Source organism: Empidonax traillii, unplaced genomic scaffold (genome assembly GCF_003031625.1).
Source record: "Empidonax traillii isolate 1590-97213 ecotype Southwest subspecies unplaced genomic scaffold, ASM303162v1 scaffold575:size619451, whole genome shotgun sequence".
NCBI classification, from domain to species: Eukaryota; Metazoa; Chordata; class Aves; order Passeriformes; family Tyrannidae; genus Empidonax; species Empidonax traillii.
Genome location: NW_020955768.1, coordinates 412,256 through 434,410, shown reverse-complemented (window position 1 = coordinate 434,410; position 22,155 = coordinate 412,256). Strand labels below are relative to the sequence as shown.

Here is a 22,155-nt window from a genome sequence, read left to right as displayed (position 1 = left end):
GGTCCATATTTCTTTCCTTTCTGCACTGGCTCTTTCCACTGGCTACTCCTGTTGTGCCCTTCTCTCTCACCATCATCTCTAGCACAGTGCTCTGGTGCTGCCCTTCCTTGGGTTTGGGCCCTTCTGCTTTTAAGGGTTTGAATCTGGGGATGGCTGGTAGAAAGCAGCAAGCACCTTGGGTTCTTCCAAAGCCTTGCTCTGTCCCAAGCCTCTCACTTGTTGCCAGCTGTGGATGAACAGTCCTTTCAGCTGGAATGCCTCCAGGCACGTCGCAGTAGATTGGGGAGATAAGAGGTTTTTTTAAACAGATGTTGCGTAGCTGGGCCACGGGGCATTTTTAATTTGTTCCCTACATCTGTGTCATTTGCTGTCTGGCGCTGGCTGCCAGCAGGACTAACCTGAAGGGGCAGGAGGATGAGTGTTCTGAGTGCACATGTGAAGGAGTTGGTGCGTGTAGATGACTAAAAGATTGTTTGTGGAGGTGAATGCGAGACAAATCCAGTGGACCATCAAGTGCGCCTGAAAGGCTGTGGGATGCTCCCAGAAAGGAACCTGCAGCCCCCATCAGAGGCTCCAGGGAGCTGTACAAGGCTTTAGAAGGTGCATCTGCAGTGGTTGGGGGAATGGGCACGACCCTCTCACAGGGCTTTGCTTTTGTTGTGCCCATATTGTTACTCTTGCCTGAAGGTTTGGATTTTGAAAGCACAGGAAAAATATGTTTTACGTTTGTGTGACTTCCTGATTTATACAGTGTGCTTTGTGATTGCTCAAGGCACACAAACAACACAAACTGTAGTTAATGTTAAGCCAGAACATGCACATTCCATCCCCTTTAGCCCATAGGGACATGCATACACATGCTGCACCATATGTGGGGACAGCAGCTGGTGCAGAGCCCTGGGGCCAACACATTTACCCAGTTGGAAACCTAAGGATACCAGAAGAAAAGGTACTTTATAGCTGTATTTATGGGAGAATTTTTGTCTTTGCATTTCAGTGCAGATAAAATTTGAGGAGTAGGATAGGAAGCATTTCTGGTATCTTACTGAAAGTGCCTGTTCACACCAAGATCTAAAGAAAAGTGTTTTAGGTCAAGTAGACTGCTACACAAATAAGAGTTCTGTGTGTTTTAGACAGGCTCTTACAGATACCCTCGTATTTCCAAAGTAGTCTGGAAAGTGATACACAAGAAGTTCTACCTGAATAAGAGGAAGAACTTTCTTTCCTGTGTGGGTGCCCCAGCACTGGATCAGGTACTCCCAACAGCTGGTGGGCTTCTGAGAGCAGTGTGGGTCAGAGGTTTGTTGCCTGAATCCCCATTAATGGTCAGGCATCTTTAGAAAGTTTAGATAATTCTGCTTTGTTCAGAAGACTTGTAGCAGATGTGTTTCAGGATGAGTGCTCTGTGTAGGATGAAATCTGGAGCTTCCTAACACCAGCTACAGCAATTAATAGTAATGGTATTCATTACATATTCATTGCATAACATGGTTTGTTCTGGGAAACAGACTGCTAGAGATGGAGGATGAAAATAGCAGCTGTTAATTTCAGAGGGCTGAGCCTCTGAAGACTGCACCCAGGAGGAACCAGAACCTACTTAATTCCCTTTATGCTGTAGCCGAGGGCATCTACCAAAGGGAATAGTCCTCTCCAGGGTTTTCCACTGCTGGTGGCTTCTGGTGCCACCAGGGAACATTTTGGCTGTGCCCAACTATTCCCCTGTAGCCCGTCTGGAAGGGCTCCTGCCTTCACAGCACCTCTGGTGCTGCCTGGCCTTTTTGTCCCCTCTGTTCCTCTGATGAACACCAAGGACCTGCCACTCTTTGCTGCTCAGCACAAGCAGAGATTTGGGATTTGGGGAATGGTCAGGCTGTGCCCCCTCAGCTGTGCCCGTGGTTACTGCTGCTCTGTTCCCTGACTGGGTAGCTCTGGGTGTAGCCAGCTGGAGTGCATGCCCGCTCCATGGATAACTGATTGGTACAAATGGTTGGAGCAGGTAAGGTGTGGAGTGTGTGCTCTGAGTGTCCTCTGGGCCCTGGCCTGGTGGAGCACTGGGTGTGTCCCAGAGCTGACCGGGAGCTGCTGAAGAAGCAGGACTGAGTAAGGAAACACTGTCTGACAGCAAAGTGCTGCCAGATGCCAGGCTGGTCCTTTGAAAGAGCTTCTCTGCTTTGTCTCTGTCCCTCAGAAGGCCTTGGGAGCAGAGCCTGACTGCTGTTTCTCTCCTAGATGGCGATGGCCGGAGGCTGAAGGGAGCCATCCAGAGGAGCACTGAGACCGGGCTGGCCGTGGAGATGCCCAGCAGGACCGTCCGCCAGGCCAGCCACGAGTCCATCGAGGACAGCATGAACAGCTACGGATCAGAGGGAAAGTAAGTCATCAAAACAGAGCTGGGCAATGACTCGTGGCATGCACTGTCCTTACACCTATTAATTTCACTCCAGCGTGATGGATGATGTGTACTTCTGACTTGCTTATGCTGCAGGTGTACTGCCCATTCAATTAGAGCAGATCTCTCTGCAGAGCTGGCATGTCCTTTTAGCTGTTTATATACTTTTTTTAGTATCCTCATTATTCTGAGCTGAAGCAGATACCCATTACTTTTAACCACTTTGCCTTTGGAAGAATGATTCAGGGTGCATAGCGGAGGCTCATTACTGGCCATAAATTATAAGCCAGTAGTTTCTGATATTGCACAAGAGTTATGCATTTCCTCTGTTTCAAAATAGCCCTTTGGTTTGGGGCTGGGGGAGGTGTCAAGGTCCTGAAAAGGATGAGAGTAACAATGCACTATAGCACATAGCAAAATCATATCAAAATATATATTTAGAAGCTTGTGTATACTTTGGTAACGAGCTTTATTTTTATTTCATCTGAGTTAGTGTCCTAAAAGAATGTGTTGCAGGAAACATTTTTGACCCTGTGGAAAGTTAAGACACACTTTGTTGCATTTAGGCTTTATACCAGAATGCAAAGCAGGAGGCTTTAGGCCAGAACTTTGGGAGCTGACTTGTCTCCAGTTCTGGTTTTTGTATTTGCATTACGTGAAGCCATATATGGAGATTTTAATAATTTTATTAAGATGACCATTCATGGGAATCCTTGGAAGCAAAAAAACCCACAGTATTTGAAAAAGAAGGCAAAATGTACCATCAGATTCTGTGCTTCTAGATGTGAGGCCGAAATGTTTGTATGTCTAAAACATGCTCTGATTGGGTCAAGTTTTGCTCTGGGCATTGCTCTGTACACTCCCTCTATGTGGTATTTCAAGTACCTGTACAGCTAAAATGCTGGGATAGTCCAAAGGCACTCTCAATTAATGTGATTCTGGTGTTAAATAAGTAACAGCCTGTAAATGAAGAGAGACTTTCTTTAGCTTTAGAAGTAGGCTAATCCTGGAAAGGCATCATAGATCTGTGCTGAAGGTTGAAAATAGTAATGAGGCACAAGCTGCGATAGCAATCTTGTCACTCCAAGGCTGTGATGTACCTTATCTCTTCTGTGAGCTGCTGTCTCCAGGGAAATATTCCTGCTCCACCAGCACAGTGCTGTGGCTTGGAGTTCTGCCTCTGCTACTTGTTGCAGAGGATTAGTGATTAAGTTCAGTCCCTTGGCAATGCGGGGCAAGAATCTGCCTTCATGCAGAGCAGAATTCTTTCATTTTCCTATTTACACAGCTTACCCTCCCGGGAAAGGGTTTGATTCCTTGACTGCTCTGTGTCCTGTCACTGCACGTGCTGGCTGCTTTCACTGGGCTTTCCTGGGGGGAGAGCATCTCTGCCAGCAGAGTCCTGCACCCGTACAAGTGCTGCCTCACCCCGAGGGCAGCTGATGTGTCGCTCTCAGCTCGGCACGGGAAGGGAAACCCTGCCTTGCAGTCCAAATGTCTTTATTACAGCAAGCCTGACATTTGGTATTCCAGCCTCGAACGCTGCCAGACCATCCTCGCCAGCGCCTCTGCCAGGGATGGGATAGTTTCTCCTCTTCCTTCTCTGGAAAGTGTGATTAAGTGGTTCCTGGATGCTTTGTTCCTAGGTGGGATAATTAATCTCTTCTGGAAAGCCGGTGGGAATTGCAGCTATCTGTCTGAGCCACGAGTGATAAGCAAACAGGGCTGAGAATACAAAGAGCTAAGAGGGCTCAATTCTCTTGAAACATGGTGGGAGGGGAGTTTCTCTGCTCTCTTTTCCTGCAGCAAAGAATGGAATTGTTTGGGGAATAGCTTTGAGGAACAGAAATGTGCTCTCCTAAATCAGATTTCTCTTGACCTCTCTCACTTGCTGTGGGTTGTCTCCCCAGGGAGGCAAAATGAAGATTCGTGAGTCTCTGTTAGCTGTGGCGAGTTGACTTTCTTTCTAATAAAAGCTGGGTTTGTGACTGATGCAGATACTCCCGGGTCAGAGATAGTTTTCACCAGTGAGTGTCAAAATTCTGGTTTTCGACAAGGAGAACCTGTCCTAGTTCTTCCCACCTGAACATCCCTTCGGTGTGTTGGCACCTGGAAGAAGATGGATTCAATACCTCATCTTCCAAGAGGGCTTGTTTCTCAGCTTCTGTGTGTTTTTATAATCCTTTTCAATTTAAGGACTGAAAGGACAACTTCCAAAGGTGGCACACGGAAATGATCAAAGATTTGGTGTATCTGTGCTGCAGGAGGCCCAAATAGCTGCCCTCAGCCACACAAACTGCTTTTAGAAAGCAATGCTGGCTGGCTGCTTTCATGTTTGCTGCAGCTGCTCCAGCTGCTCTGGGCCAGTGCAAGGTATCGCAGTCAAAGAATTTTCTGAAATGCGTATTTTTGAGCAACGCTGATTTCCTGTGAACACCAGAGTGCATGAAATCCAGTTGTTTTGTTTTTTTATGGAGAGCATGTTATGCAGGGGTATACCTCCCAGGTATGCTAGGCCCTCCTTCAACAAAATAATCCCTGAAGTTGATGTATTTAGAAGATTAGCTGGTCTAAAAGATGCATCTCCTGGAATTTATGCTCATACAACATGCCAGTAAGTGCTGACAATGTCGACACACTGCTTCATGTACGTTTTTACCAACTTTATTACCCAGGTTTTACTTTGCACAGTGATTCTGCACTAGTATAGGAAATTAATATAATAAAACTCAATGCAGGTTTTTGGAGAAGGGAAAGTAGGTATTTATTCTAAAAACAAGTCTTCTCAGTCATTCACCTGTCTGGGTTTCACTCTCTCACCGCCCCATGCAGGCACCAAGCCTCGTGCAGCCAGGGCTGTAGCCAGGATGGATTGTGTGCTGCAGGGAGGACCAGGAACACCATCTGTCAAGCCCTTGCTGTGTCTGCTGAGTTGTTCTTCACAACAGACTGGCTCTTGGACTGGTTTTTTTCTTACACTTTCTAGGACTTACCTGCTATTTTGGAGTGATCTATCACCTCGGCATCTTGTTCTTTTTGATGTCAGGCAGCGCTGCCACCTTTTTGTTCCCCTGTTTGGGGGACCTTTGTGGCTCCAGTCTGTCCTCACACAGGCTGTGGAGGTGATGTGCTCTCTAACCTTGTTGTCCTTCTCCTGTCATTGAAGGACAGATCTGCTGCTGAAGAGTTGACTGTGCTTTCACACACACAGATGTTTTATTCATAGTTCATCCAGACCATTCCTAGCGGTGGTTACAAATCTCTGCAGCCATGGGTATTTTCTTCAGTGAGTGTATATCTAAAGATTTGCTCGAGAGAACAGTTATGCACTGTAACAAGTGCCTGTCGGGTAGTTTCAGGACACCAAGATTACTGCAAGGATACAATTCCGAATATAGGAATAAGTCACAAACAACCCCCTGAGATTCAGCAGAGATCTCAGCTCCATCCTGGCTCTTGCACGATCCACATCTTGTTTTGGCTGGGTTTTGCTGCAGCTGCACGACACCATGTACAGCATTCAGAAAGCAATAGATTCTGGACTTGTGTGTAACTTGTTCCTGCCAACCACTTTTCTTTCTGAAAATGGAGCAGAAAGACAAAAATGGACCTGGAACAAAAGCCTGCTAGCTGCCATAGTGCCTAGTGAGTTGTACTCAAAGCTGGCTACTGCTGGGATGATTAAGTTCTGGAGAGCTCAGGTGATTTTTACCTTAGAAAAGCACAGCAGGTGGTGAGTAGCAAGGCCTTAGAGGATTGTTCTTGTATTATCCGAGACAAATGTGCCTGTCCAGCAAGGAGGCATCTTCTTGTCAGCCATATCATCTCTCTTTCCCACCAGCCTGAGCCCTACCTGAAGGCCCTGTTGTGACAAAGACAGCAGGGAGAGGACAGCCTGGCAAGTGTGCTGCCAGCATGGGGATCTCGAGCCCCTCGGCTTCGTTCTGTCTCATGCTGTTCCTGCAGGCTTGTACCACTTCTCCCACTGGGCAGATGGGGCTGGTGTGAACCAAAGCTGGGACTTAGGCTGGGAGAACTGCCTGCCCTTCTCTGCCTCACTGTGCAGCAATAAATACAAGGAAGCTGAAGGAAATAGTGACCTGGCTTGTAACTTCACTTTCCTTCACCAAAAATTGTCCGTCGTTATTCAAGGACGATCAAAAGACCTGATTCCTAAACACACCACTCAACAAATTCTCATTGCAGCTATTCACTGAACGTTTCTTTCTTGACATCCAAGGTCAGGGGACTTCTAGACTCTTTTACGGCAGATTATCTTTGGGACTCTTCTTTAATCCAAGTCCTTTTAAAAAATGTAATGGAAGGTGTTGTTAATAATAAGAAATTGATGCCTTTCTAGATGGTAACCAGGAAAGGCATGGAGATTGTTTCTGTAATACATTGAGAGGTTCATCAGCCTGTTGAGCAACAGCACATCCTTTTGTGCTGGTAAAGCTTGACCAGCACAGCTTGGAAAGAATGTGACCTTGAGAGCTGTAGTTACAGCAGTGAGCGCTGTGAATCCCACCCTCAGCAACCTCCTGGGAGCAGACAGAATTGCTTTCTGAAGACAGGTAGCTATCTTTTATTCAGTGACTCTGAGATGACTGGTGATTGCTATAAATGGAGCTCGCCTGGCAAGGTGGGGAAGGGAACGGGGGAGGTCTTTGTACAGAAGTCACTGCATAGTTTTTATAGCCCTGTTTCGGTGGCAGGATTCGTACAGCAGAAGGAAGCGGATACGGAGCGGAGTACAATGTGTTACAGCACATAAGACAGCACGTCACAGTGCTAAAAATGTCACAGAAAGTGGAGTGGCCAGGAGAGAAGCAGAGCTTGTTGAGAGGCAGAGATGGAGATATTGCCTGGCAGAGGAGAGGTGTGGGGTTAGGGTGGGGTTGGGTCCTGCAGGGATGGATGCTCGTGGAAAACCTTCCGAGCCAAAGTGAAGGCTCCTGCAGCGTTCCCGTCGACTTTGACAGGGTGAGGGGCTGCAGTTGGGTGCGTGTTCCATTCATAATTCCTCATGTGCATCCTAAATATTTTAAAGATCAGGGCAACAGACACGAACAAGTTCTGCCTTCCTCCTGAGCTGATAGATCTCTATTTGGCTTCTGGGTGTAAGCTGCGATTTAAAAGACGTTAACATGCAATATGGATGAGTGTGATGGTTACACGGAACATTACAGCTCCTTGAAATTGGAGTTCTGATGGGGTTTTTTTAATGCTCAAATAAAATAACTGTCAAGTGTGTTATCAATCTCAGAGGAGACTTCCCCCTCCCCTTTTCTTCTGGCTGAAGGAGTGTGTTGCTGTCCCTGGTTTTTAAAGACAGAGCTGGAGAACTTTAGCTCTGTGTTAATGTAAATGTATAGTCAGTCTGTTAGTTCAGCTGAACCCAGGGCAGTGCAGCTCTGCAGGAGTCAAGGTGTGCAACTTGTGTAATAGAGAGGCAGGAATGGGGATTTGGACCAAGAGGGAGGACGGGAAATTCTCTTCTCCTCTTGACAGAGCTCCTGAACAGAAAGGTGTTACAGTCAGCCTGTGAAGGGAGCAGCAAATCCATTCCGTGTTTCTTCTGCACAGACACATCAGCCAGTGTGTGGCCATTGCAAGATGGTACAGTCAAGATGAGTCTCAAAGCCTTGTAAAGATAGAAATAAAAAGTATGGTATCAGGAGGGAAAGAAATGGAGTATGTTGGTCTGTCTTGTGAACTGGTAACTCACAAATGGTGTTCAGGACTGATGTGTAAAGAGGAAGGGCTGGAAGAAGATTCAGAAGGAAAAAGCAGAGCACCGGAATCAGGGAAGGATTTGAAGAACAGGTTAGACAAGCAGCTGTCATGGATGGTGTAAATGAGGCTGCTCTGGCCTTGGGACCTGGATGTGGACTGACTGACCTGTGGAGATGCATTCTTACCATATTTCCCTGAGTTTTACAAGATTTTTGACAAGTTGATTCTGCAGATGCTTGCAACAGCATAATGGGTACCTGGCATAGAGAGTCCCAGGAGCTGTTTAAAAATAGATTTAGAAAAGAGGTCAGACAAACTCCGCACGGACAGGAAAAGAAATTAATGATACATTTTCCCTGGATGTGTCTGTGCCGTCACACGTTCTGCATGCTAATGGTGCAGAGCCACATACACCCTGGGAGAGGGATCAGCACAGCTGCCCTGCATTTGCTTAGTAGCATTCTGCATCGACATCACTGCTGTCCATCTAGGCATTCAAATCCCGATCAGTTTACAAGCAAACTCTGACACGCTGGCCCTCGGTGCACTCAGAGGTAAAGAGCAGCTGCTGTGCTGGTGAGGAGGATGCTTTGCTCGAGGAGAGGAAGGACAGGGATCTGTCTGCAAGGGGTAGGTCAGGAAATGCTGCTGCCTTGAAAGAGCAGAGAAGCAAGCAGCTGGCAAAGAGCCTTTGAGCCACTCTTGAATTACCCTACAGAGGACAGATTCCATTCACCCTGACCTACAGCATGCAGTGCAGGGGCACAGTCTTGAGTCACTGCTACACAGATTTCCGAAATGATCAGGATTAGGAATGTTGTGTTTAAAAGAAGAAGGTCTGGGCAATCTCAGCCCAGTTGGAGCACACGGCTCCTAAGATTGAGTGAACACGCGGTTTTTGTTCTGCAGTATAAACGTGTCCCAAAAGACAGAAGTGTTTTATGGGGTGGGCCACCTGTGCCACAAAGCCGGGGTGGTGTTTGGTACCTGCTCTGCTCGGGGGCCTCGCGTGGGCCTTGGGATCGGGCAGGAGCTGCTGCCAGCGCTGACTGCGGGGTCTTGTCTCCCTCTCGTGGGTGCCTGCACGGCTGCAGCGGGAGCTGCTGTCACTGCTGTCCCAAGGTGTGTCCCTGCAGTGGGTGTGCAGCGGTCTGTGCTCCCTGCCTGCCCTGCCAGGGACAGCTCAGGCTCAGAAATGGCTGTTTTACCCACGTGGCTGAAATGGGGTTTGCAGCCTGCGCTGAGCCTTGGGGGGAGCTGCTCCCTGTGCAAACACTGTTCCTGTTCATGCAGGTTTTTCTGCTGGGTTGGTGGGCTCAGAGGTCCCAGGGTCGATGGTATCCAGTGTTGTCTTTCTGCTGTCCCTGCTCTGCCTCCTTCCCTACAGCCGAGGAACGGGGTCTGAGCATCCTCCAGCCAAATGTCCTTCATTTGTCCTTGACACCCTGGAGGCATCACTGACCTCCCTGTGCTCTCTCTCTGCCAATAACGAGTCGCATTCAACTTACGACCAATTCCACAGCAAACCCATAATCTTTAACTTCGTTAAAATCATTCTCGTTCTGCTGTGGCAAAGCAGAGCCCGTGAATCATGATTAGTGAGAGCAAAGGGCCAGGGAAGAGATAATTAATTTCTCTTTGCTGTTCCAAGGCTGTGCTGCCCTGGCTCAGGGGAGGGTCTGTGCCCTTTAGACAAAAGGCTGAGGAGTGTCACCTGTTAATCTTCTCTGTGTGCAGCCCTTTGCAGCGTGAGATGGTCCTGCTGCAGCCCCTGTCCCCAGGGCCCTGCTGGCTGTGACAGCTGCTATTTGCAAGTCAGCTGAAAAATGCTCCCTCTTTTATTCCTCTGGCTATTTTTAGCGTTTCTCTTTACCTTGAAGTAAAAAAAAAAAAAAGACGTCTTGTATTGGTGATAACCAGGTTATAGTGATTTTTCCCCTTAAGGGAGAGGCATGTTTGGCAATGGGAGGGGAAGGGCTTTCCAGGATTGCTCCAGTGTGTGAGAAACACGTCTGTCTGGTGGCTGTCACCCACGGTGGAGCCACCACTGTCACCTGTGGCAGATCCCTTCAGGAACATGTCTCCTTGCCAGCACATCCAGCGTGTGGTGATTCAGCTGGAGAGCTGGTTGCTGAATCGAGGGCAGGTCAGAACAGCTCTGTTTCATCACAGGTCAGGCAAGAAGAGGCTGCTGAGTGTGAGAGTGGTAGGGGAGGGCTCTTGGGAGCACCAAGGCTGCATTTAAAGAGCTGAAAGAAGTCACAGTGGTCCCTGGAGCTCTTTTTCTCCCTGCTTTAGCTTCAGGAAAAGCAAGTGAGTGGATGGGGAAGGTCTCTCCTACCAGTCTCACCATACACATCCCCCTCACCTCAGCATCCCAGCCTCTCTCTGAGCACTTGACAGACAGAGCTCACCGAGCTGGATTTGAGCATCCTAAATTTAGTTTAGTGAAATGGTTCCTGCTGGTTTTAATTCACATTCATGCTAAATTTCTGCAGTTTTATTCTCCTCTTCCCTCTCTTCTCGGGGGAGAAGCAATGGCTTTCTTGGAGGCAGCTTATGAGTTTTCCAGACAGAAATTGTTTCCACTCCAGGGTTATTGGCAATTCCCAAATATATGTCCAGGAATTGGTCAAAGCCAAGGAGCCTGATTTAGAGCTGCTGCTTCTAATGCCTCATAAAGAAAGCAGCACTCCAAAAGGTCAGCCTCTGTGCAACGAAGCAGCCAGTCCCACCAGCTAATGGCATAATCTATTAAAGAATTAATTCAATACCTTTTCCCAGTCAAATATAACAACAGCAGGGAACATTAACTGTCTAACCTAATACTGAGTTTCAAATAGTGCTAGTAAACCTATTAACTAGTGCTGTTACCCAGACTGACTGAGTCTTGACCTTGGCCTGTGTTTCTAAGTGGGCTTTGCCGTTCCTCTTGGGATCAGCCTTAGAATTACAAATCAGCAGCAGCAGCTTCATTCAAGCACAAGGGCTGAGCTCCTTGTGAGGGTCTGTGCCCCTGCTGCAGTGTGCTCTGAGGAGTGCTCATCATTTCGAGGTCACCCACAGTCCTCTGTCTTCTGAATCTGTGTGGAGGCAACAGCGACCTTTGCTTTGCTGTAAACACTTGCAGTTGCTGTTGGTTCACCTTTAGCCCAACAGCTCTTGTTCCTTTGCTTTTCAGCATTTTCCTTCGTGCTCTCCTGCTGTTCTCCTCTGTATCACTGGTGAAGGCTGCAGCGTAGGCTGCTCTGTTAGCAGGTGCTCTGAGTTTCTCCTGAGGCAGAGCCTTTGCTAGCAGCATTCCCAGCATCACAGAATGGATTGGGTTGGAAGGGACCTTAAATATCACCCAGAGCCATGGGCAGGGACACCAGCCCAGAGGAGGGGTGAGCTGCTGTGTGAGAGCACAGGGGTGGCCTCTCTCCACACATGTATAAAGTGCAGAAAAATACTTGGCATCAGCCTTGGACATGATTCTACCCCCCAGCAGGTAAGAAGAAGAGGTTTTCTGTGACAGGTTTAATGAATTATTTTGAGGATCCAGGGGCCAGAGGGGTTTCTCCTCTCTGCTGTCCTGCAGCATGCCAAATTTCTGTGGGTGATCTTCTCCCAGCTTTGTGTCCCCACTGCAGTAACATGGCTGGAGTTCACCCCAGAGAAAAACTGCTCTGAGATCTGGTTCTGGGTGTGCTGTGCACTCTCACAGCCCTCAGCTTCACTCAGTCTCATGCTTCCCCTCCTCTGTCCTGCTCCTCAGCATCTTGTTAATTAGCCCGAGCATCTGTTCTGAGCACAGCAGTGAACATTTCCCTGAACAGTTGTGAGTTGTCTTGCCAGCCTGTTATTTACGTGCTTGTTCAGGTCACACGCTCCCCAGGGCAGGAGCGAGACCCTGGCCCATTTATCTTCCATGAGCTGAGAAAAATAAAGAAAACATTTACCTTCTGGCCGACGGTCCATTCATCTCCTGCTGAATCTTATGTCTTTCTCTGTCAGGTCTCCTTTCTCTTGAACTATTTTGAGTTCTCTAAGCACTGGTTTTTCATCCTTTTTTGACTCTCGGTGTGCAGCTCCAAAAGCCTGAGCCAGCAGGCTTACAGAGCCTCGCTGGTCCTCGTGTGCACCAGGACTCTCTTCTTCCCTCCTTGTATGGGCAAATCACGAGCCTGATAAAGCCTGTCTGGCTCCAGGCTCTCTCTTCCCCTGCTTCCCCCATCCCATGTCCCTGCAGATTTGCCAGCCCTGGGGATGCCTCTCTCTCTCTCTCTGTGCACAGTTCATCCTCAGAGCCACAAATCCAGCACCTCTGCCCTGCTCCTGTGCCCAGGGTGCTGCTCCCCAGACAGAGCTGCCCCAGCAGGGCCAGGGGGGTGGTGGGGCAGGAGTCTTGTCCCCACAGAGAGCAGAGGGTGGCCCTGTGCCACCCCTGCTCCCAGGAGGGATCTTTGGCACTGGGGAGGCACCTTGTGCTGCTGAGGAGTTGGTGACACTGAAAGCCGTGAAAATTTTTAAGCCTTCTCTGCAATAATGCCAGCAATAAATCCTGCTGTTCCTGTTGTACCTCAAAATATCACCCTGAGTGTTTGTGCAAACAGTGAAAAAAACCACTGAACTGGGGAAAATCCACCCGTGGAGAGCCCCTCCCAAGCCTGTCTCCCAGGATGCCAAGACACCTGCCTCCCTCCTCCCTTTTCACAGGGGTGACATTCCTAAAGAGCTCAAGGGCAGGGTTTTCCATGCTGATGGCTCAGCAGCTCCCTGTGTAGCAGCAGTAACCAGGTTTCTGAAAGAGCCAGGTCAGCACAGAGGGAGGTGCAGTGCTCCGTGGAAAAGCTGGGCCATTTAATGCAGTGTCCCTGTCACAGGGGCTGAGCTAGGGACACACTCCCTTCAGCCCATGCGTGGTGAGATGCTGAGGTGTGTGTGCTGCCTTTCTAATTCCTTGTCAGAATAAATAAATATTCCCGTGGGGCTGAGACCAGCTCTGAAAAAAAAACTAATGAGAGCTGAAATCCTAACCCGAAATTAACGTTCTGCTGGCTGACTGGGGTTTACAAAGAGTTCCTTTTTTTTTTCTTTTTAATGTCTTTTAAAACACAACTGGCTTGCAGGGGGGGCATCGGTGAGTCTTTGTGGCTGAGTCAGCTGTGTGAGAGCCTGTGGTCCCCAGCCCGCCCCGCTGCCATCACTTGTACCCAGTGTGCAGCCTCCTCCCAAACGAATCTGGGGAAGCAGGGAGCTGCATCATTACGTGGGTAATTGCCCCGCTCCGAGGCCGTTTGGGAAGGTGGAGGAGGTTTGTAATTGTGCCTGGCTTTGGCACGCAGCAGCTTCCCCGGAGGCAGAGTGGGTACCCCGGCACAAAGCTCCTGACGTGTGTCACGGGCTGGCAGATGCCTGCGGGACAAATGTAGGTGTCAAATGCTGGCCTCGAGCCTCCTCCTTACCATTTGCAGCGAGTTTCTCTGCAACCCCCTAGAACAGCTGCGTAAATCAGGGCGCAAATGAACAAATCTTGGTTTGGATCAGAGCGCCTCGGCGTCTGACGCTTTTGTGTTGCTTCACACGTGTCCGAGCGCAGTGCCCAGCACCTGTAGCCACGCCATGGACCAGCCTCAGTAGCTGCTGACTCGATTTGGAGGCTCTGCCCTCCCAGCAGCTTCTGTTTCGCTGCAGTGACTGCAGCAGAGGCATTGCTGGTGTTTGAGGACGTTGCCCTTTAGCCTTGCAGAGTGTTCAGGTCCTCTTTGTGACTCGTTGTGAAAGTTATGAACACCACAGAGGGGATGGGGTGGATGCTTCTGGTGTTGAGCAGTAGGAAATGGGACCCTCTGGTCGAAAAGGAGATGTATTGGTCTCCCTGTAAATGGGGAATTGAGCCCCCAGGGGATTGATGCTCACCTCCCTTGTCTCACCTTTAACCACTGCTCTAGATGCATTATTTCCTCCCTAGAAATGAGGATTGGGAAGGGTCAATCAGGGATCAAGAGGATTCCATAAGCTACTCTAGGAATCTGTTACCTGGAAGAGGTGACAAGGCTGCATGTGAGCCTGAGATGGCAGAGATTTTACTTGCAGACAACGAATTATAGTTAAACAAACATTAAGCAGTTGGTGACTTCAGACATTAGTGAGTTTTTTTGTACAAGGAAATAGATTTTTAATGGATTCCTTTTAACTATAAACTGTGTGGAAATCAGTGAGTTTTGTAAGGGAAGAAAGCTTCTCTACGTGTCATTCATTGCAAAGGTGTACGAAATATGGTTCTGTAGTTAACGGGTTGCTTTAAAATGCCAGTTAACCACTTGCCAAAACAATTTTCTCTTGCAGCTTGAATTTCAGTGGAGTCCATCTGGCATCTGCTGGGCAGTTCAGTGACTTCCTGGGGAGCATGGGCCCTGCACAGTTTGTGGGGCGTCAGACCTTGGCCACCACCTCGATGGGTAAGGAACACAAAGGTGTTGGGGGGCTTTTGGTCTTGAACTGCTCCTGCAGCACGTAGCAGGCAGGGCATGAGGATTGTTTTCTTAAACATTTTAGTAGCCCAGGGATATATTGTTTTGAAAGCCTTCTGTTTATTTTGACGTTTTGGTTTAGGGGACGTGGAAATCGGCTTGCAAGAGCGAAACGGGCAGCTAGAAGTGGATATCATTCAGGCTCGAGGACTGACACCAAAACCCGGCTCCAAAACACTGCCAGGTAGCATGCTTTGATCTCCTGCAGTAATTCCCTGAGCCCCAGCCTCCCGTGATGCCTGTGAATGGGAGAAATTGTCATTTCCCTGGGCTTTGGCAGGACTGAGCACTCGGTGTGCGGCGCTGCAAACAAGGCTGCTTGAGCAAATCCTTCCCCTGCTGTAAATGCCTCCTTCAGAAATACCTGAGACACGGCACTCTGTCTTTCCTGGAGCGAGCACGAAGCTTTCTTCTCACGTTTGGCCACGTTTGTGTTTTCCAGCTGCTTACATCAAAGCTTACCTGCTGGAGAACGGCGTGTGCATCGCCAAGAAGAAGACAAAAGTGGCTCGCAAATCGTTGGACCCTTTGTACAATCAGGTGTTACTGTTTGCTGAGAGCCCCCAGGGCAAAGTATTACAGGTAAGATGAGCAAATCTCAAGGCTGCCCATCTCTCTCTCTCTCTTCCACCTCTTAGGGAAGATAATAAGCCTGGCAAGGGACCTGGATAATTAACAGAGATGAGAAAAAGCCAATGTTTTCGTCGAACCAAATGCACTCTATCTGAACGTAACAAATGGAAAGGAAATCCTTTTTTTTTTCCACTCAAACTGATGATTAGTTCATCCCCTGCCAATTACCACAAATGGCTACCAGGAAAGAGGTTGATTTTTATTTTTTTTAATTCTTTTTTTCCCATCCAGTTAGGAGATAGGTGGTACCTGTAGGTGCTACACAATCTGCAGCGTAGGTTATCTTCTGTGTCTAGACACATTCAGAACACTCTGCTTTGGCCATCACCCAGTCACTGCCCTTTTCTACCTCTTTTCTGTTACTGCCATACATTTTCTATCATACTCATATTTTCAACTCTGCACCTCTGTTTCCAGAGCAAAGAGTGATTTGCATTGTTGATTCATATAAAAATCATTTCCATCTAACAAAGCCTGACTGAAATCCATTTGTAATACTTAATGTAATTCATCTGTGAGTTTCTATCATTTACCCCCACTGGCACATGAATTGCCAGATAACCTGCTGAATCCTTCTCATTAGTGACCTCTTCCTCATCTACCTTGATTAGGAGCATTTTCCCCCAGTGCAACGAGACTGCACATTTTTGACTGAACTGGGATGGAACCTGGCTTGGTCTGTTCTTACCTGGCGTGGGTTTCCTTACCTGCTGCCTTGCTGCCAGGAAAGGCGCTAAAATGAGAACACAAGAGGATAAAATGAAGAGCTTGGCTCTCTGCTGATTGCAGTGTCACCAAACCAACTTAGTGCAGTGGCCTGCTCCATCTCCTGCTGGCCTAGAGTGTGAATTTTTGTCCCTTAATTGACATTCACTGTCTCTCCTACCCTCGTTTTACGGAAATTTGTAACGTGGTGGGAAGGAAGCTGTGAGGATCAGCCAGAGATCACCAACCATTGTCATAACCCACCCTCCTCATGCTCTCCTCTTCAGAACACGGACTCGCTCTGGAGTCAGTCGTCACCTTGGTCTCGCTCCGCGTAGGGCCCCTTGCCCACGTGCAGACCTCCAGCATGCCTAAGCCCATGACCCTCACTGCATCTGTCGTTCCACCCACTGGTCTCCATCATGTCGTAAGTGTGACTCAGCTGTCCCTGCTCGCCTGCCAGCTCTCCCATTAGCCCTTCCTCTGCGTCTGCGAGCCACTCTCGGCCGTCTGTTCTGCTTCCCCTCGTGCCACTCCGCGTGTTCCCCGCGTCACTGCTCCCACTTGCCCTTCCTCCAGGTGAGTGCCTGTGCCTCGTCTGCCTCTGCCCTGTGCCACAAGCTCCGAGTGCAGAAGTTTAAACATGCTCTTTTCCTCAGACTGGTGGCTTTTGACCCAAGATGTTGCCCACCTTTTTTTTTTTGTTGGTTTATTTTTCCTGCCCTTTCCCCCTCAGGCCACCTTTTGGTGTATCCAAGGCCTGTCATGTGCCAGGAACAGGTTCTACCTGCAGGTGTTGGGCTGCAGCTCCAGGGATACTTTGTGCAGGTGCTGTCCCTGCCCAGCAGGCAGAGTGGCACAATGGTATCTTATCCACGTGCACATTGACCTCTTTTGCATGGGGGAATAAATATCTGATAACATTAGAATTTGTGAACGTGTGCTTAAAAAAACCACAGTGTTATCATCAGCCAGAGCTTCACATTTCCTATTGGTAGAGTCAATTTTTCTGGTCTCCTTGGGCTGTAGTAAAGCTCCTAGGAAGGACTGGTCAGACGTGCTTCCCAAGCAAGTGTGCAAGTTGAAAGGATTAACTGTGCTCTCCCCCTTCTCGTTCCTAAGGTGATAGTCTGGGGAAACTACGGGCGCATGGAGCGCAAGCACTTCATGGGAGTCGCCAGGGTGCTCCTGGAAGAACTGGATTTGTCAACCTTAGCAATCGGCTGGTACAAGCTCTTCCCAACTTCCTCCATGGTGGATCCCACCACAGGCCCGCTCCTGCGTCAGTCCTCACAGCTTTCCCTGGAGAGCACAGTGGGACCCTGCTGTGACAGGTCTTAGTGAGTAAGGAAGGGGGAACTGCTTTTGTTTTTTAAACATGCTGTCAAGGTTTTGTTTGCTGGAACTCTGACCTCAAGCGCAATGCATGTTCAATCAGTTCTTGTGGAGCTGGAAGAGGAGGATAAACCAGTGACCTTAGACAGAAGACGAGGGGGAGGGCACTGTGCCCTCTCTGCCCGAGGAGGAGGTGCCGTGGGGCATGAGTCCTAGTTGTCAAATTAGACATAACACCTCTTGTTTCACTTCTCTCGCTGTCATTCTTGGACCCTTTGTTCAGATCAATAGTAGCCCTGGAAAGTTGCAGCGTTTGAAAGAATTTGAGGGGGAGTAAGGAAGGAATTTTTCTTAACTGCGCATATTAGAAATTTCTAATACGGGTTCTTTCACGAGTACCTGAAAAATTCAGAGGTCAGAGTCTGGCCTAAAAAGGGCAGGAGCAGAAAGTTTAAGAGGAAGCATTAGGGTTTTTATAAGGTCTTTCTTTTTGAAAGAAAGAAAAAGAAAGAAACCTGCAACTCTTTCTTTAGAATCAGTTCCCTGTCACTGAGTCATGTCAGCTGTAACACTGTCGTAGCTGTGTTTTCAAACCGTGCCAAATTACCAGCAAGTGTCTTTACTGCATTACGTGTCTAACACTGCTGATGGAGCAAACCTGGTGGGAGAACAAGCAGCGCCTACTTAGGGCAGACAGTTTAAACAGAGTTTGAGTTCAGCAGGATAATTAACTGCCATTTTGCTCAGAAAAAAACCCACTAGGAGTGGGAGCTGAACATCAGAGTTGCAGCTTGACATGTTTTGTGTTGTCAGATACAGTTTACTGACCCCCTTACCTTGTTGCTGTGCACCCTTCAGTCATGATGTCTTCTATCTCCTGCTTTTCCTCCATCTCCCTTGTACTGGTACATATCTGCTGGAGATGCTGCCTTTCCTGTTGTGCTGTGGACTGACCTGGAACAGGACTGTTTTATTCAGCCATGGGAGCGGAGATTGGGGGAAACCTCAGTTTGCCATCTGACAGGAAGATGCTGGAGAGCACATAACCTTCCTTGTGGAGAGAGGGGAGCTTTAGGCAGTCTCAGTAGTCCCCAGACATTGTCAAGTGTCCTGCAAGAGGAGATACAGGGAGGTAGTGAGTGAGGAACGTGACGGCACAGTGGTCACAGCACGTCTGTTCTGCTCATTAAAGTGCAACGCTACCTGTAAACAAGTCTAGTAGATTCAGTCAAGCACATTTTTGGAGCTGCTGAGCTGTGGCAGCCACTGCCAGCAGAGCCACGTGCTGGGGGCAGTGCCCTAGATCCTTCTGGCAATGAAATTATCCGGAACCACAGAGAATCTCCAAAGATTTTCTGTCGGTAGCTCTGTTTTGGCTAGGTTTTTGTCTTAGTTCCTAATGAGGATTTGACGACTGCTGTCCCTGAATAAATAAGCTTTTGGAGATGTTTTACTTTGTGATTTAAAAGTGAAGGTCCCATGTCACATGTAGGAATGAGCAGATTCTTGAGCTGTCAGAGAGAAATACTGAGCATTTATTTCTGCATGTGGACCTCAGCTTTGTTAGAGTAAAAGCATGAGTGTTGAGTGGATGGTAAAAGCAGTTGCTTTTGGTCCTAGCTTGTCTATGGCATTTTAAATTATTTTGAAGTAAATTACATGATAGATGCAAAAATTATAGGCCTTACAATAATCTGTAAAAAAATTATATAATATAAAGGAGAGGGAAGGAGGACAAGGGACATAGAATGACTAGTTTTTTGAGTCTTCAGTGGCAAAAGCCTCGACATTTCAGATAAATCTCTTAATTTCCTTGATCAAATATGTCTCTGGCCTCTCACTAATTATTTTTTCTAATTGTATTAGACAATTTCTATATATTAGCTGAAGAAAGTTTGTTGCATGCTGGTCAAACTATGTTGTGGCGCTCTCTCTTATTTTTATTTTTTTAAAGAAAGCACATTTACTTGTAACTCGAGTCAGCATCTTTTCCTCTTGGTATGTAGTGAGTACTAGGCAATATTGTACAATATGTGTATGAACTAGAATAGATAAGGTAGATTTAGTGGTTTGTAGCACTGGATCTGTTAATAACTATGACTTTAAAAGGACTGTGGGGAGCTCCAGGTACGTGCCAGACCTGGCAGCTGAGTAAGAGGGCTTCTGTCTTCAGTTGTGCCGAAACCTTGCTGTGGGTACTTAGTTTGGACATTATCTACCAGTAAGAGCTAAGTTAATCCTGGGTTTCCTGTCTCCAGGAAGATGAATGCAGCATTTCTGCACTCTTTAATAGGGAGTAGGAGACTACACATGCCAAAAATATTCCCCCAGCAAACTTTGTTTAATGACTGTCTGTCAAAAAGCTCAGTTCCCGTTTCCCTGGCAGTCACGACCTGTCTCTGTATCCTGCCCCTCCGAAAGCCCTGCAGGCTCAGTGGTGATCACTTCAGTTCCCACAGGACTCCAGAACACCGAGGACTATCTGCCATCTGCTTTTAATCACGGTGAAAGGTCACTGTCAGGGTTACAGTTCTGGTTGTGTTGTTTTTGTTAATGTCTCCAGTTTGGAGGCAGTTTAACAGTCTGCTCTGTCCTGTTTTCCTCCGCATTTTTCACGTGGTTGGTTGTGTTCCAGTGGTTCTCTCTTTTGGTTTACTCACCTCCAAGTCCTGTTTCTCCCCACTGCCATCCCTGGCTGCCACACACAGCACAGCCACAGGAACAGCAAGTGCAGAGACCTTCCTTTGTAAAGCAGACTCACAGGAGCCCTCCTGGCTGTGCTCACGGGATGCAGGGTGAGGCCAGCAGAGCTGCTTGGTACCCCAAAACCTAAATTCTTGCTTCACTCATACCCCTGATTCCTGCACTGACCATGGTGTATTGTAGTCAAAAAAAGAACTCTTCTGGTTCTCCATCGATTTAAGACTCCCAGTGTAGCATCCAAGGCAAGTCTCAGGCTTGGAATAGCTTATTTTTATAAATCCTAATCCTTTTTTTCCCCAAAATTTGCCTGGCCAGTTTCTGTGTGAGGTGATGTGCTGTGACAGTTGGGATGACCAGTGTGGTTGTGTGCAGAGCAGCCATTTGCCAGAGTGATGAGCAACTGGAAACTCAACTTTGGTCCCATTTACAAGTCTTGGCTGAGCCTCTTCCTGTGCCTGAGCCTTGCTGTTAGTTCTAGTCAGACAGAGGGGAAAGGAAGAGCAGGAGACTTACATAAAAGAAAAAAAAGGCATTAAAGTATTTTTTGGTCTGTGAGTGTAACGAGGGATAAGGCTGAGGAGAGATAAATACCTGCCCAGCTCAGGGTTGTGCATGAACTACTACGTTTTAATGGTAATGGGAGGATTGCTGGCCAAAAAAACCACGGAGAGCCAATCCCTCAATGTTACCTGCATTGCTATCCCCAGGGAAAACAGAGAAATCTTGATGCTGAGAGCAGAATAATCTCTCCCCAGCAGGAATCCCCTGCACACAGGGAGAGCAGCCTCACACGTGGCTTTGTCCTCTTTGTGCTCTGAGCAAAAATTTGCAGCCGCGACCGTGGCTGGTCCCGGTTTGTTCAGGCAAGAAGAGGTATTTTCCCACTCTCTTGGTGTTTTTTTTTTCCCTTTGCCCCAAACACAGCTGGGGTGGCACAGAGGCAGCACAAGGTCCTCAGTCTGCAGTTCAGTCCCTGGGTCCTCATCCTGCAGTGGGAGCCATGCGGGCAGCGGAGGGGCCAGGAGGCTGCATTGTTTAGTCGAGTGCATCCCCACTTCCTGGCCATGGATTTGTTTCAAAGGACATTGCAGAATTATTTGCTTTGAATGAAAATGTATATTTATTGTTCCCAGCTACCAGATCCTTTATCAATGTACTGTTCTAAATTTGCAGGTCTTACTGGAGTATGAATATCACAAGTTCCTGTAAAGGAGCTGTTTTTAAGATGTTGAGGCAGTTAACAGAATCTCAACCTAAGCATGTTTAGTAATGTTTAGACAGCAAGACAACTTTTTTATGAAACTCATTTTAAGTTAGTTTATTACATGCTGTTGGTAATATTTTAAAACAGGAAGAATATTTTTCTTTAAAGACAAAATGATATGTATGTTTTTTAACAGGTAACATAAGTTAGTGTTTTCAAAAACGTTTGATGTTCTTGGTATGAAGTTTACTCATTCTTTTGATTTCTATGTTCCTTGTTATATTTTATCAACTTTTTTCCAAAAGAAAAGAGGCATATGTAAATAAACACCAGAAAAGAGTCCTATAAGAAATTCTGTTGAAACTGGCCATAAAATTATTAGTAAGTATTTGTTATCATTCATTAACTCTCAGCTACTTTGTTGAAAGAATCGATGTTGTATTTTCAAGATGAGAACTACTTAGCTAGTTTTGTCATAATCCTGTACTCTGTATAAAAATCTTTTTATAAAGAAAGTCTAATAGGCTACCAAGCAATAATATATTCCATTTGGTGTGCACAGATTGTGACTTGCAGGCTGTAGTACATATTGTTGATACAGTTTATAATTGTCCTCAATCTCAACGACATCACTTTCGGAAAAGCTCCATATTAACCTTGACTGTAAAAAAACAAAGACTGGGCTGTTGCCTTGTGAGATATATCCATCCTATAGACTTCTCTGTGAGTGTCTGTGCCCATCCACATGAGCTCTCTCTTAGGTGAGGAATGAAACAGCTGTAGGTGACTTCATACGACAGGGGTAAAAATTAGTTTGGGTATAGACTTCACGACTGTTTCAATCTCCTGGTTTTCCTTAGGCTATCTAGTGTTTGTAACTGGACGAGAATGGTTCCCACTGCCACCGTAGCCCTGATAAAGCAAAAAAAAAAGCC

General features: G+C 47.4%; 1 protein-coding gene across 2 annotated transcripts in view; it reads left to right on the top strand.

Annotated features, from left to right (window-relative positions):
- Positions 1 to 22,155, top strand: part of RIMS4 (regulating synaptic membrane exocytosis 4) — a 54,341-nt gene that overhangs the window by 26,538 nt on the left and 5,648 nt on the right. The window contains exons 2-6 of one of the 2 annotated variants that reach the window (XR_003572800.1): positions 2,230 to 2,371; positions 14,456 to 14,568; positions 14,723 to 14,824; positions 15,083 to 15,222; positions 17,101 to 18,452. Coding sequence is in view for 1 of the 2 variants with exons in the window: in XM_027898041.1 (XP_027753842.1) it covers positions 2,230 to 2,371; positions 14,456 to 14,568; positions 14,723 to 14,824; positions 15,083 to 15,222; positions 17,101 to 17,319 (716 nt within the window). In the remaining variant the exon portion in view is untranslated. Of the gene's footprint in view, positions 1 to 2,229; positions 2,372 to 14,455; positions 14,569 to 14,722; positions 14,825 to 15,082; positions 15,223 to 17,100; positions 20,884 to 22,155 lie in introns of those variants that run through there. The other variant, XM_027898041.1, reaches the window with a different exon arrangement.